The sequence below is a fragment of the Malus sylvestris genome, chromosome 3 (genome assembly GCF_916048215.2).
Source record: "Malus sylvestris chromosome 3, drMalSylv7.2, whole genome shotgun sequence".
NCBI lineage: Eukaryota > Viridiplantae > Streptophyta > Magnoliopsida > Rosales > Rosaceae > Malus > Malus sylvestris.
The window spans coordinates 32,679,461-32,692,507 of NC_062262.1; the positions used below are offsets into that span (position 1 = coordinate 32,679,461).

Genomic DNA, 13,047 nt, shown 5'->3' on the forward strand with positions numbered 1-13,047 from the left:
GCAGCCTATATGCATTTAACAAGTTGATGATTTTGGTTTTAATAGAAATTATCGTAACCATTTATTCCCTTGAATTTGATGAACAATTCAACATGGATGTGTGAAACCATTTCCAATTTGATTGACTTAGATGTCTAATTACTTGTCTAAATTACAAGTGACAAGTAATTACAAACCTTGTGCAATAAGCAATCCTAGTTTTACAGTATAATAATGTGGTTCAAATTCGTCTTTGGCGAGAATCAAACCTAAGACATGTCACTCACAAGTGAAAGGAATACCATTAAACCGTAGTACAAAGTGACATTTTGAACTAGATGCAGTGTAGAAACATCCACTTCATCCCACCTATTTTTAGTTGTCAATTATCATTGTTCGGCATTTATTCTATCAAATGCAATTCGGGATTATAACTACGTTCGCTTCCTGCGTGAGTATCTCTTTGATCATTGTTTTTAACTTCATTTTCATGTAGGGTGATTTGCCTGTTTTTGATAATTTGAACCAATTGGAGCTGGACTTTAGTGATTGCGATTACTCGGAATTGCTAACAAAGTTGCTCAAGAGCTCACCAAAGCTAGAAAATCTTGTTATCAAACGTCAAGTAAGATTTATTTCCACTGCTGCTACGTGTTTCCCGGTCTGCAGTCTTTCAGGATTCTCGTGTCATTCCTTCTTTTCAATGATTTTTAGTATTGTACCGAATCTGCTGAAGAATACTCAAACGCCGAGGATGAAGAATTTGATCCACCAGAGGCTGTGCCTATTTGTTTGATGTCACACCTCAAGATCACCACAGTAAACGAATTCAGGGGAAGACCGTATGACAAAGAAGTGGTGACATATTTGTTAAAGAACGGCGAAGTTTTGAATAAGATGACTGTTTCTACCATGAAGGCTTTTGGGGATCGCCAATCTGCAGAAGAGAATGCGTTGCGGAAGGAAGTTTTGCTGTTTCGAAGGGGTTCAAAGACTTGTCAAGTTGAAATGAAATTTTAGGTTTTGGTATGATTAATTTGCAGTTTGTTTTGTGTCACATATTTTCTCATCAACGTTCTTTTTCTTCTTCTAATTTAAAACATGAGCGCAATTCTTCTTTCTCATGTTTGGATCATCTCTTATGCTCACTAGTCATGCTTGTGCTGCTCTCCAATTTCAACTCATTTGGATCAACTCTTAAAATTTCTGTTACTTTCGTTGAATTTTAATCTAACGCCGGCTTTCCTCTGGAGATTTAAAGGCGACATTTGAGAATATATGTGTCGTTAACATGGGAGTCCGATAGTTATACCACGAAATAGAACCATTTTTTGAATCATTTGTACGTGTTTACTTACAAAGAGTGAAAACTTTGGGTGACCCAGTTTGAGAGAGAGATCATCAAAGCTTTGACGTTGGGTTTGCAATTTAGTTATATCGGGGATGTAAGTTCATAATCCTTGCTTGAGATTACTCGTGTTGTTGCCTCCCTCATCTTGTAGATTAGTCTTCTGTTATATCAGTATCTCAAAAGTGGAAATGTCCACGGCAGATTTTAATTTCAACGTTGAACTTTTATGGCCAACTTTTTTGTGATATATGTGCATTAATCATAACTGATGCTTTGCAAGTTCCGAATGGCGAATGCCCGTAATCGTCAAGCTGAAACAAAGAATCGAACACTACCATGTAACATGTCAAGTATCTAGTAAGAGAACGTTACTATTAATTAAGTGTTATCCTACATGTTTATTAATCTCACACACGTACGTTGTCACATTGCAGCAACGATCGAGCCTAATGCGGACGCAGAGTGTTCAAAAAGCTTGGGAAAATCCATCTGAGTTGTGGCCCATTTCAATCTGAGAGACTGATTAACCCTAAAATCTTCAGGCGCTTGAGCAACATTGAGTGCCTAGTTAATGATGGCAACCCTATTACATATGGTGCAACTGTCTCTTTTCAGTATGTCGCACCACACCGGTTCCCTCTTGATGTTTCCTCCCTCTCTTGCTCAAATTAATGTCTTCAATATGTACTCACACAAAGTAGTAGTGCTACAATGTATGAACTGCAGAAGTGGATAATGAGGAAGATTCGTTTTTATTGGATTTACAAGGCCTTGACTAGGTGTAACTTTTTTTGTTATTAATAAAATTTCAACTTGTGCCGTCGAGATCTTTAAAAAGAAAAGTAAAAAGGGTTGCAAGGCCCATTTTCTTATGACAGTTGTTTTACAATTTCACCTTGTTCGTGCTCTCGTCGCCTATGTTCTCGCAATGAAGGACAAGTTGGGCAAACAATTTGGATCTTCATAAGAAAAAACCAGAAAAGATCTTATTAATTTCCTTGTTGCTGTACAACTGAGGATGGATAATGTTGAACATCATCAACAAAAGAGAATTGCAACGGAGATTGATGTCAATAAATTTTCAAATGTGTTTTGGCTACAAATGAGGAGGAGAGTTTCGTGGGTTGCAAAACGTTTGATGAGTGAAAGAAGTTGTATAAGTCGACCATTTGGGTCCGTGTCCTTATTTTGTTCAACTTTCATTGTCACTGCTTGCTGCGGATGAGCCTTGTTAACAGAACCTGCATACAAATTATCAGTTGATTTATTGCAATAGAGTAGAATGTAATACACAGACCGGTCTGACTCGGTCCGGTTACTCGGTTTTGAATTTTTCGATTAATATGGTTTTTTTTTTTCTTTTTCTTTTTTGTATCTTTAACATGGTTTGATTTGGTTTTCAGTTTGGCGGTTTTTATGCCCATCCCTACCTAAAATGTTTGCACCTCGAGCTTTCTTATGAAAACAAAAACTAAAAAACCAAGAAGGATGATTTGATAGTCCTATCGGATTCATATTCCTATTCCGATTCCTATTCTTGATAAGAAAATATTTGCATCGAATTCCTATCCTAGTAAGAAAATCATATTCCGATTCCTTTCTTGATAAGAAGATAACATTTGCATCGGATTCCTATTCCTAAGTAAGAAAATGATATCTGCATCGATGGGGTGGTTGAGTTGTATTTAAACGCTTATAGTTTTATTTCCTTTCATTCATTCTCTTCAAGATCCAGTTAATTAATTAATTTTAATGCCAGTTTTAATGGCGGCTCCTCCACCTGTTAATTCTTGTTCGACATCGTCGACCAACTGTTGTTGCTGCTGCAGATCTTCGAAGCTTCGTCCTATTTTTGATCTGCTCTCAAATATACACAATCTTATGCCTATGAAGCTGGACTGGGTCAACTTTTCTGACTGGAGGTATCAGATCGACACCATTCTGAGAGCTTACGATCTTATAGGCTACGTCGATGGCTCACTCAAATGTCCAGACAAATTCATCGTTCAAACTTCAACGACGCGGAAGATGGTTAATCCGGCCTATGAGATATGGTGCAGGGAAGATCGAGCAGTGATGGCGGGGATCAATACTACGCTCTCAACTTTAGTACTCAGGGAAGTCAAGAAATGCTCTACAGCCCGACAACTATGGCTTGTACTAGAGCAAAATTATGAGGATAAAGCTATGTGGTGACACACCAATTTTTATTTTTCACACACCCAGATGGTAGAAGATCAACCATAAAAAAACTAACAAAAATGTGTGAAAAGTAAAAATAGATGTATCAATAGCACTAGCCAATTATAATAAGACATACGCATCTCCAAACTAGCTTGCTTGCAACTTTCAACCCTACCCCTTCACCAATACACCTGTTTATACCTAAAATTGTTGATCTCGATGGGAACAAACAAATCTCTAAGTTGTATATTTGAGTTGAGATTTTACGAACCCATTTTTGCCTGTGGTCCCTTTGTGCCTTTGTTAATTGGCTGATGATTTGGTTTATTTTTTATTATTTTAATTATTATCAAGTTAACATTAATTATGTTTAGTTCAATTAACAAAAGCACAGAGGGGCCATAGGCAAAATTGGGTGCAGAAAATCTCAACTCTGTATATTTACCTTCGTAGACCAACTCCAAGGTAATCTTAAAATTTACCTTATATTTCCCCCCATTTTTTCCTAACCCTTGGGCCAATTTGGCGTAATGGGTCAGAAGCTAAATTGGGTCAAATACCGGTCAGAAAGGTGGGTTGGGTTAGTGGAAGAGACGCGCCTAACTTTTGCCCAGCACGCGGAGCACCAGACGCGTGACACCTGACGAGCTGACGACAGATAACCAGCGGGTCCTATGCACATGGGTCTGTCAGCCACTTGCACAACCCCAGCGGCTAGTTTTGTCAGAACCAGGATCCTCTCCTGAGCAGTTTTCTAGGGATCCTGCAATCTTGTCTGTTCATTTTATATCGTGCAGTCAGATTTTGTTAGGTACTATTTATATTTGAATTTTAAAATTTAAAATTTAAATAATTTCTGACCGTACGATATACGATGAACGGACATGATTGCGGGATCCCTAGGATCCCTAGGGAACAGCTCAGGAGAGGATCCTGGTTCGTTTTGTCATCCAAAGGCCATGATTAATTGGACAATTGGTGGATCCAACAATTCAGGTTCAATTTTTTTATTTTATTTTATAAATTTATTTAATTCAACAGCTGAGATCGAATATGATCAAATCTAATAATAAAAAAAAAAGATTTAACTGTTCAAATTTAAATTGAACTTCTAAAAGCTTTTAGATAATAATGCAGGAAGCTCAATGGACAAAAAGCTTTTGGATTGGCCTACCAGATGCAAAATAGCACTAGGTGCGGCAAGAGGAATATCGTACCTTCATCACGATTGCATCCCTCACATAATCCATAGAGATATCAAATCAAGCAACATATTCTTGGATCAAAACATGGAGGCTTGAGTGTCTGATTTCGGATTGGCCACCTTGATGGAACCAGATAAAACTCATGTTTCGACACTTATAGCTGGAACTTTCGGATACTTAGTTCCTGGTACAGTTGAAGTGCCACCCATGAATTAACAATAATATTTCTAGTAGCATACTGCTTAATTACCTTCTTGTGTAGAATATTTTGATACGGGAAGAGCAACAGCGAGAAAGGCAATGTTTGTTGGTGGCTAAGCATAGAAGCTAGATCAGATGCATTGCAGCTGAAGAATGAAAGAAGGAAATGGAGTTCGAATGGTCTAAGTGTTAGATTAGTTGAAATTCAAATCATGTAATGAACAGACAAGATTATAACATCTCTATGGTGCATATCTTGCCATGTGTCTAGTTTGTTAGGAGTTAAATGAAAACATGTGATGTGCACGTGATCATAGTCACACTGCAAGTGTGTGTGTGTGGGTATGCAACAACTATAAATCCCACCATGTATGCCGACTTTGGAGGATCGAATCCAAAGTAGATTTGAGGAGCAATGTACTCCTTCTCTCTCAAAAGTTCATCTCTGATATTCAATTACTTGTTAAATTGATTACAAATACATAGAGAAATTGAGCTCAAAAGTAGCTCAAACACTAACATTGCCTCAGAGCCAGGTTGGATTTGAATCTGGGAGTGAATATGTGAGTGTTCATCTGGGTTTTCAATGAAGAACACAGAAGCATAAAAATGGCTGGATCTAGCACTGATCTTCATGCACCAATAGTCACGGGAGTCAATTATGAATTCTGGTGTATCAGAATGATGACTATATTCAAGTCTCACAATCTGAGGAGCTTTGTTGAAGATGGCTTCACATTATTGAAGGAAGGGAAAGAGACGGATGAAAAGCAATTTCTTACTGATCAGGATCTCATCTCTAGAGATGCAAAGGCGTTGGGATTGATACAAGGAGCTGTGAGTGATGAGATCTTTCCCAGAACTATAAATCAAGAGACTGCAAATGATGCTTGGGATGTTCTTAAGCAAGAATTCAAGGGTGATGCTCAAGTCATGGCTGTGAAACTACAAAGTATTCGCCGTGATTTTGAATATGCTAGGATGAGAAATAATGAATCCGTCTCTGATTATCTAGCTAGATTACCAGCCCTTGTGAATAAGATGAAGATGTTTGGTGAAACGTTGTCAAACAAGAGACTAGTTGAGAAAATGTTAATTAGTCTAACTCCTGCATATGATAACATTGTGTCTGTCATTGAGGGAACTAAGAAATTGGATGAGATTGATCCAAATGAGGTTGTTGCAACTCTGAAAGGATTTGAGCAGAGGTTGAAAAGGCATACTGAAGATGAGGAAGTCAGTGATAAGGCATTTAGCAGCCTTAGTATTCAAAACAAAAGTGGATCATAAACCACTGGGTACAAGGGGAAGAAGCCTTTCAAATTTAGAGACAAGAAGGGTGATTTTAAGGCTAATGATAGGCCTTAATATGCTACCAAACCTTATTTTAACAAGGGGAACATAAGAGAGGCATGCAAAATCTGTGGGAATATACACTATGATGAATGTAGGTTTAAGGGAAAGCCAAAGTGTCATAACTGTGGCAGATTTAATCACTTTGCCAGAGATTGCAGAAGTAAACCAGTTCAACAGGTTGAAGTGGCATAACAAATGGAGGAGGAAACCTTTATGTTCTTTGCTTGTAATTCTGCTGTAATAGTCAAAAGTGAGCATGTTTGGTATATTGACGTGGATGCAGCATTCACATGACATCACATGAGTCTATGTTGATTAATCTGAACGGAAGTGTTTCAACAAGAATCAAAATGGGTAATGGATATATTGTCCAAGCTAGTGCAAAATGAACCTTGGTTATTGAACTAAGGGAGGCACCAGACACATTAAAGAAGTAATGTTAGTGCTAGGACTGGATGAAAATCTCCTAAGTGTGGGGCAAATGATGCAGCATGGTTATTTCTTATTATTTGGAGATGACCAGGTTGCAATATTTGAAGATAGAAGCTTGGAGAGTCATGTTGTTACAATACAGATGACTGGTAATAGATGTTTTCCACTACTTATGAAGGATATGAATGGTTCTGCACTAAAAGCTAGTATTGAGGGTGATGCTTGGGAATGGCACAAAAGGTTGGGGCATTTGAATTTTAATATCTTGCAATTATTGTCCGATAAAGAAATGGTGTTGAGTCTACCCAAACTCAAGAAATCAACAGGTGTCTGTAAATGGTGTATTGCTGGAAAACAGCACAGAGATGCATTCAATAAAGAGTTAACTTGGAGAGCAAGCAAGCCACTGTAACTTGTTCACTCAGATGTGTGTGGACCAATGCAAGTCACAACATTTGGAGGAAACATATATTTCTTGACATTCATTGATGAGGCCACCAAAATGTATTGGGTTTATCTCCTAAATCACAAATCATAAGTGTTCAAAATGTTCAAGAAATTCAAAGTCATGGTTGAATTGCAGAGTGGCTACAAAATTCTAAAGTTAAGAAGTGACAGAGGTGGAGAGTACAACTCTCATGAGTTTATTCAATTCTCTGAAGACTTAGGGCTTGAGAGACAGTTGACTATGACCTATTCTCCACAGAAAAATGGTGTTGCTGAGAGAAAGAACATAACCATTATTCAAATGGCTAAGAGTATGCTTCATGACAAGCATTTACCCTATGAGTTCTGGGGAGAAGCTGTTAACACAACAGTGTATTTACTCAACAGATGTCCAACAAAGGTTGTGGACCACAAAACTCCATTTGAAGTTTTCAGTGGCATGAAGCCAGGTATTCAACATTTAAAGGTGGTTGGATGTATCTGTTATGGTCATATACCTTAACAATTAAGACAGAAACTTGATGAATCCACTATGAAAGGTATCTTTGTTGGATATGGAAAGATAGATAAATGATACAAGATTTAAAACTTGAGTACCAAGAAGATATTTATGTCTAGAAGTGTTATATTTGATGAGAAGGTACTTGGAGTTGGAATGCAGAAAATGGTGAGAAACTATCATTTCCTGTTAATCTGAATTTACCTGAGATTGATCCATTACCACTGAGAGATGATATTAAACTAGAAGGGAGTGATTGTGTAACTCAAAGGGTCACTGATTCTCAAACTGAGAGTGGTGAATCCGGTTCTGCTAAAATCACACAAGTTAAAGAAAAGTCACTAAGTGAAATATATGCTAGATGCAATGTTAGCATGATTGAACCAGAATGCTTCACTAATGCAACCACTGATGTAGCTTGGAAGAAAGCAATAGATGCTGAAATTGAGATGATAGAGAAAAACAAGATCTGAGAATTGGTTGATAGACCGTTAGGCAAACCTATTGTTGGAGTGAAGTGGATATACAAGACCAAATTGAATATGGATGGGACAATCCAGAAGCATAAGGCAAGACTTGTTACCAAAGGTTATACACAGAAGCCTGGTGTTGATTTCAATGAAACTTTTGCTCCTGTTGCAAGATTGGATACCATTAAGACTCTCATTGCCTTAACAGCTCAAAAGAATTGGAAGCTATTTCTACTTGATGTGAAATCAGCTTTCCTTAATGGAGTGTTGCAAGAGGAAGTTTACATTGATCAACCTGAGGGATTTGTAGTGCAGGGTGCAGAAGACAAAGTCTATAAACTGAAGAAGGTCTTGTATGGGTTAAAACAAGCCCCAATGGCATGGTATGAAGAAATTGATACTCATTTGCACAATTGTGGATTCACTAGAAGTCCAAGTGAGGCATCCTTGTATATCAAGTCAAGGGGAGAAAGTGAAAGCATTATTGTCTTTATCTATGTAGATGACATTATCTACACAGGTAGCAGCACTGAGTTGTTAGAAGAGTTCAAGTTTGACATGATGACCCTATATGAAATGACAAATTTGGGACTATTATATCATTTTATTGGCATAATAATACTACAATCTGAATCTGGGATTTTCATTAATCAAAGAAAATATGTTGTTAGTTTGCTGCAGAAATTTGGATTAAAGGACAACAAACCTGTAAGCACTCCATTGGTGGTGAGTGACAAGCTTAAGAAAGAGGAAGAATGTGAGAAAAATGATGAAAATGTATATAGGCAATTGGTTGGGAGTCTGTTGTACTTAACTGCAACAAGACCATACATTATGTTTACAGCTAGCCTACTTGCTAAATTCATGCATGGACCATCAAAGAAGCATCTGGGAGCAGCAAAGAAGGTTCTCAGATATATACAAGGCATATTAGACTATGGGATTGAGTATGAGAAAGGCAAAAAAACAATTTTTATAGGCTATTGTGACAGTGATTGGAGTGGGGATGAAACTGATATGAAAAGCACATTTGGATATGCTTTCTCTTTTGGAAGTGGGGTTTTCTCTTGGGCCTCAGTTAAACAACATAATGTTGTTTTGTCAATAGCTGAAGCTGAGTACATGAGTGCAATTGAAGCAACCACTCAAGCTGTGTGGTTGAGGTTTGTACTTCAAGATATTGGTGAAGAACAAATTGAAGCTACTCCTCTCTATTGTGACAATACATATGCCATTGCTTTGACAAGAAATCATGTGTTCCATCAAAGAACAAAGCACATTGGAAGAAGATATCATTACATTCGAGAAGCATTGCAGTCAAACATCATCAAGCTAATCTATTGCAAATCTGAAGATCAGCTTGCAGATATTTTCACCAAGGCCCTGCCAAAAGATTGATTCTGCACACTCAAAGAGAAGCTTGGAGTTAAACCAGCTACCAGCTTAGAAGTGAGTGTTGGTGGATAAGCATGGAAGCTGGATCAGATGCATTGCAGCTGAAGAATGAAAGAAAGAAATAGAGTTTGAATGGTCTAAGTGTTAGATTAGTTGAATTTCAAATAAGTAATGAAATAGACAAGATTATAACATCTCTACGGTGTATATCTTGCCATGTGTCTAGTTTGTTAGGAGTTAAATGAAAACATGTGATGTGCACGTGATCATAGTCACGCTGCAAGTGTGTGTGTGGGGGTATGCAACGGCTATAAATCCCACCATGTATGCAGACTTTGGTGGATCAAATCCAATGTAGATTCAAGGAGCAGTGTACTCATTCTCTCTCAAAAGTTCATCTATGATATTCAATCTTTAAATTCATTTCAATTACTTGTTGAATTGATTACAAATACATAGAAAAATTGAGCTCAAAAGTAGCTCAAACACTAACAATGTTTACAGTTTTGGAGTGGTTTTACTCGAGCTTCTAACCAGAAAGAAACCTACGGAGGAAGCATTTATTGAGGAGGGAACAAAGCTTGTGAAATGGGTAAGTTATGAACTCAACAATTCAATAAACCATAGCAACCATTATTATCAAATCCTCCATATTCTTACTTGAATTGCCATAAAATTGCTTTCGTCGTTGATCAGCGACTAAATCAATCAGTTAATGATGTTCGTAGGTGAAGGCAGTTGTTCAGGACAGAATGGAGGAATATGTACTTGATTGTAACTTGGGCTGCTGTTCAGTCGATGAGATAAACACTGTTATTAGTACTGCATTGGTTTGGCTCGAACCAGAGCCTTCAAAGAGGCCTACCATTGCTGAGGTTGTCAAGATGTTTGAGCATTTCAAAAATAACATACTTGCGAAAGACACTTAAATTGGTACACCTCTTTATACCCAAAATGTTTGTACCTCGAGCTTTCTTATGAAAACAAAACTAAAAGGGTTTTTATCACAAATGATCTCTGAAATTGACCCTTACCATCAAGATGATCCATGAAATTGAAAATCAATCAATGTAGTCCCTGAAAATAGGTGTCGCAAAATCAATGTGGTCATTCCGTCACAATTCTATTAAAAAATCTGTTAAATGTTGATGTGGCACATAAATGGACCTAATAAGTCATTTTTTCTCACAAATTGTCCTTGAAATTAATCCATTGCATCAAAATGGTCCTTGAAATTGACCCGCGACATCAAAATGGTCATTGAAATTGAAAACTGATCAATGTAGTCCCTCAAGTCAGTGTCTCAAATCAATGTAATCCTTATGTCACAATTCTTTCAAAAATTATATTATGTGCTGATGTGACACATAAATAGGTCACACAAGTCTAATTAAATTAAAAAAAAATTACAAATAGGCTTAATAATTTAATAGTTAATAAAAAAATTGTCAACCTAAATACCTAGTCCTGCAATCACTTCCCGATCCCAGTTCACATTTCTATACCTCCTTCACTTTCTATTCTCTAAAAAAAAAAAATCTTAATGCACCAATCTTCACACACTTTGACACCTTCACCGAATTGAACCTGGATTAAGATCACCTTTGGTGACGTCTTGGCCCATTGGTAATGACTTTTGGGACATCACCGTTAACATTTAGGCGATCAACATCCTTACAACCTTAATCTTGGAGAGCTTGTTTGGCACTTTCCTAGTGGTCTGGTGATGCAAAGAACAACGAGGTATGCCTTGAGATGATGAGGTTATAACCGAGGTGCATCCATTGTTGGTTGAAAACTATTTCCACACCCCCTCTTAGGCCTTGGTTAAGCCTTGTGTCTTTGAGAATTTATGAAAATGAGCTCTCTTCAGAGTAAGCCCTATTATAAGAAGAAAAAAAAATTCCATTGTGCAAAAAGGTATTTAGACAACTTTTTAAAGTAATTATTAAACCCACATCAGCACATAACAAATTTTTTTATAGAATTGTGGCGGAATGATCATATTGATTTGCGACACCTATTTTCAAGGGCTGCATTGATTGATATTCAATTTCAGGAACCATTTTGATGGTGTGGGTCAATTTCAGGGACCATATTGATGATGTGGATCAATTTCAGGGACCATTTGTGATAAAAACATGTAAATCTTGTGGGGCTCATTTATGTGCCACATTAACACTTAACGAAAATATTAATAGAATTGTAACTGAAGGACCACATTAATTTGCAACACTTATTTTTAGGGATTACATTGATTGAATTTTTTATTTCAGGAATCATCTTGATGGTGAGGGTCAATTTCAAGGACCATTTCTGATAAAAACCCAAACTAAAATAAAATTAACCAACAAGGATGATTTGATAGTCCTTCAGATTCATATTCGACTTATTATATTAACACCCCACATTTTGTTGAATGCACCCCACATATTTAATACACCACACATTTGTTTTTTCAATTAAAATTTATCTTACTACACCCCACATACTTCCCCATAATACCCTCACACCCCACACTCTCAACATATACTTTATATTTTCTACACCCCACATTTTCTATTTATACTTCACACTCTTCACATCTTACATCTTAGGTGCAAGTGAAAAATCATGGAAGTATCCTTCTTCTATTTATTTTAAGTAAAAAAATAACATGGAATTGAAAAAAGATCAAGGAAGTATCCTTCTTCTTGTTTTAAGATCATTATGTGTGCGTGGACATATGGAGAGAGTCATGAGGGATGTCTAGCTCTTGGGTGTCAAACAATTACTGCAGTTTTTGTTTATGCATTTTAATTCAACTACAAAAACAAAAACCCAGGAATAAAAAACAGAAAGTATAAAACTTTCAACATGTTCTTATATCTGCATTGCTTTAATAAACAGCTCACAAGAAACCAACAGAGCATTGATGGGCGTTGCTTATGTTTTGTAACAAGTTATGACTTTCTTCCATGTTCCTGGAGATGCATTGATATCACTACTTCATGACAATTTTCTCTGCCTAATAAGCAAGATAAAGCTTTATCAACAAAAACCAGTGCCTTCATCTAAGGGTCATGAAGAACATTCACTTTGTCTGAGAGTTGAAGAAGATAAATAATCTTGAGATAAACAATTTAAAATGATTTGGGGTGTATTTAGAAAATTTTTAATTATTTTAAGGTTGAAATTATCATTGTATAGTAGGTTAAATAAGTTATGGGAAATTTTATTTGAACCCATATAACCTCTTTTTACACCCAACTTACTCTCCACACCCATATTATTTTTAATTAAACTATTAATATCTTTTTAAACCCAATTTTATTACCTAAACTACCCTCATAAACCCAATTCAATATGTAAATTTATCTTTACACCCATACTACTAACTTGTTGAATTTGTCTTCTTTCTTGTGAATTTGTGATAACTTTTTCTCTTACAGAATAACCAAATCAATATGATTTAGATTCTGATTTATGCATTCCCTAATTTTGGTTTTTACTGAGTTTGATTTCGAGACTTAAAAGTCAGAGGCTACT

The 13,047-nt window shown here is 36.6% G+C and overlaps 1 protein-coding gene and 1 pseudogene across 1 annotated transcript; both read left to right on the forward strand.

Moving 5' to 3' along the window:
* The first annotated feature begins 92 nt into the window (after positions 1-92).
* Positions 93-999, forward strand: LOC126617188 (putative FBD-associated F-box protein At5g38570). Its single transcript, XM_050285223.1, has 3 exons — positions 93-98; positions 476-604; positions 694-999. The coding sequence occupies exons 1-3, from the start codon at positions 93-95 to the stop codon at positions 997-999; spliced, it is 441 nt and encodes a 146-aa protein (XP_050141180.1).
* Positions 1,000-3,029: 2,030 nt separating this feature from the next.
* Positions 3,030-10,448, forward strand: LOC126617189 (receptor-like serine/threonine-protein kinase At1g78530; annotated as a pseudogene).
* Positions 10,449-13,047: the final 2,599 nt, after the last annotated feature.

What these genes read in the sequence shown, in the direction of transcription:
- LOC126617188 (XM_050285223.1), top strand. An exon ending in ATCTTGTTATCAAACGTCAA is followed by an intron (nt 605 to 693) that starts GTAAGATTTATT and finishes AATGATTTTTAG; the next exon opens with TATTGTACCGAATCTGCTGA.